The sequence below is a fragment of the Plasmopara halstedii genome (assembly GCF_900000015.1).
Source record: "Plasmopara halstedii genome assembly, contig: Scaffold_3060, whole genome shotgun sequence".
Lineage (NCBI taxonomy): Eukaryota > Oomycota > Peronosporomycetes > Peronosporales > Peronosporaceae > Plasmopara > Plasmopara halstedii.
The window spans coordinates 2,891,160-2,893,127 of record NW_020189964.1 but is presented as its reverse complement, the minus strand read 5'-3'; the positions used below and the strand labels follow the sequence as shown (position 1 = coordinate 2,893,127).

The following is a 1,968-nucleotide window of genomic DNA, read 5'->3' as shown; positions in this document are numbered from 1 at the left end:
ATGTTATCATTATTTTTACATTAATCACAAGATGGTTATTTATGATTAGCTTTATAAGTTGGTATTTTCTTTTTAGATGTTTCTTTGTTCAAAGTGAAGAAATCACTTTTGAATAACCAAGAAGAGTTTTAAGTTTCTTGGCGAAAAGAGAGTTATCGAGCACCGCCTTTCGATCTGTTTGTACACGTCCGTACGAATATTAAAGGTAATGAAGGTATGATACGGTTATGATCTGCTCCAACGATGACATGGGGTACCAGAAGCGTGGTCGAACGAGATCCCACGTGCTGAACATGACTGATAGTGAGTTAATTTAAAGTCTCCTTTTGTTGATGTGTGTAATAGCTGGTAAATTTGAATTTGAGGACGTCATGATGTTTTTCGTTTGAACATCTTCCCCATAGATATAATGCTGAGCTTCTCGAATGTGCGCTACGTACAGCGAAATGTATGTCGTGTCTCAGCAACAACCAACTCAAATCTTTTTTTAAAATGATTGCATGATCGGGAATTTTCTGTTTCATTTCTCACAAACAAAATTAGCACTGACTAAAGAGTTTCTCGAATTTGTATAAATTGCGTTGACTTTTATGGTACATAGCAAATAACGGACATTCTCCGCCAGGAACGCTTCTGAGCTATTTTTCCGTATGTCACACAGAATGTAATTCTACTGTATAAAAGCTTCTCAACTTGCAGCCCAGAGCGTACATCAAATTGTACTACCAGTTTATCCTGCCTCTAATGTCATCTCTGCTACCGCTACGGTGCTACCCCCTCCCATATCTGCTGTCCAAGACGAAGACATGCTGACGTAGCAGCGCCCACACTCTGAAGTTGAGATAAGGTCGCTAACCAGCCGTCTGTTCATGTGCTATCTTATTTTAAACAATCAGATTGGAGAAAATCTATGCCTGACTCACCAGTTCAGCCTCAAAGGGCGGCGGGAACGACGCCTCCACATCAGCAATCGTATGCAGCTGCGGCGTTTCGCCTGCAGCCCCTGGTATATCTCTACGGACATCGCAAGAGTGGAAACGTGACCTTCTTCACAGCCCTGTAGCCTTGACAGCGATACGGTGTCTGAGTGATGACGGGTAGCGATCCTTGCTGTGACAAAGGCTGCTTAACCTGAAGTCATTCCTGACGCTATGTACAGCATCAAGACCCGTGTATCCTCCTCGCTATTTAATGTGTCGCGCCCTGCAATGGTGCACGAACTATCAGCAATGACACGGTCAGGTTGGTCATTAAAGATGGAGAGGTTCTACACGTCTACCGCCAACCACATAACATGGTGATGCTTTACCGCAAGTCTGATATTGCCAAACAACGCTTAACGGTCAGCGATGCCAGTATTTAGACCGGACAGTTACGTTCAATTTGCTCAACCCCTTTTGGAAGCTTTCAACGTTGATGCACTTGGCATCCGTAGTGAACAAGTCGCCAGAAATCTATATTTTCAATATTCTAGCCAGCCGGTCTATTTCAACTTGACGTATCGCGCTCCTACAGGCTTCATTATATCTGGAATAGTTCGCTATCATTCCAGCTCTTCAAAGTGCCCAGAAGCTTTAATAGTGAACGGTCAGATGTGTGACCAAATTGTGATCGGTGTGTTACTTCACTCGGCGCGGGCAAAGGGTACTCAGACGACTACCTGAACTCTTCGAAGCCGTCCCCTCATGCTTTGAAGTTTGGACACGACGGCGACGTCCCTTCCCGGCCAAGCGTGAATATTTTCAATAAGAAGAATAACATCTGTATTTGAGTTGTGTAAATTTTCAAAGCGAGCTTTGTGAGCTATTTGTATTTATTCGGAATAGTCAATACACAGAATATATTTCTGCTATAGAATGATGTCTAGCTGATCCGCAAATGATCCTTTCAGCTTCCTCATCCGAAAGCAATCATTTACTAAAAATTAATATGCTGGATACTATGAAAGATTCATGTCAAGCAAGGTTC

The 1,968-nt window shown here is 42.8% G+C and overlaps 1 protein-coding gene across 1 annotated transcript; it reads left to right on the top strand.

Moving 5' to 3' along the window:
- Positions 1-1,349: 1,349 nt before the first annotated feature.
- Positions 1,350-1,664, top strand: PHALS_07087 (uncharacterized protein; the record flags this gene model as incomplete). Its single annotated transcript, XM_024720493.1, has 1 exon — positions 1,350-1,664. The coding sequence occupies one exon, from the start codon at positions 1,350-1,352 to the stop codon at positions 1,662-1,664; it is 315 nt and encodes a 104-aa protein (XP_024585686.1).
- Positions 1,665-1,968: the final 304 nt, after the last annotated feature.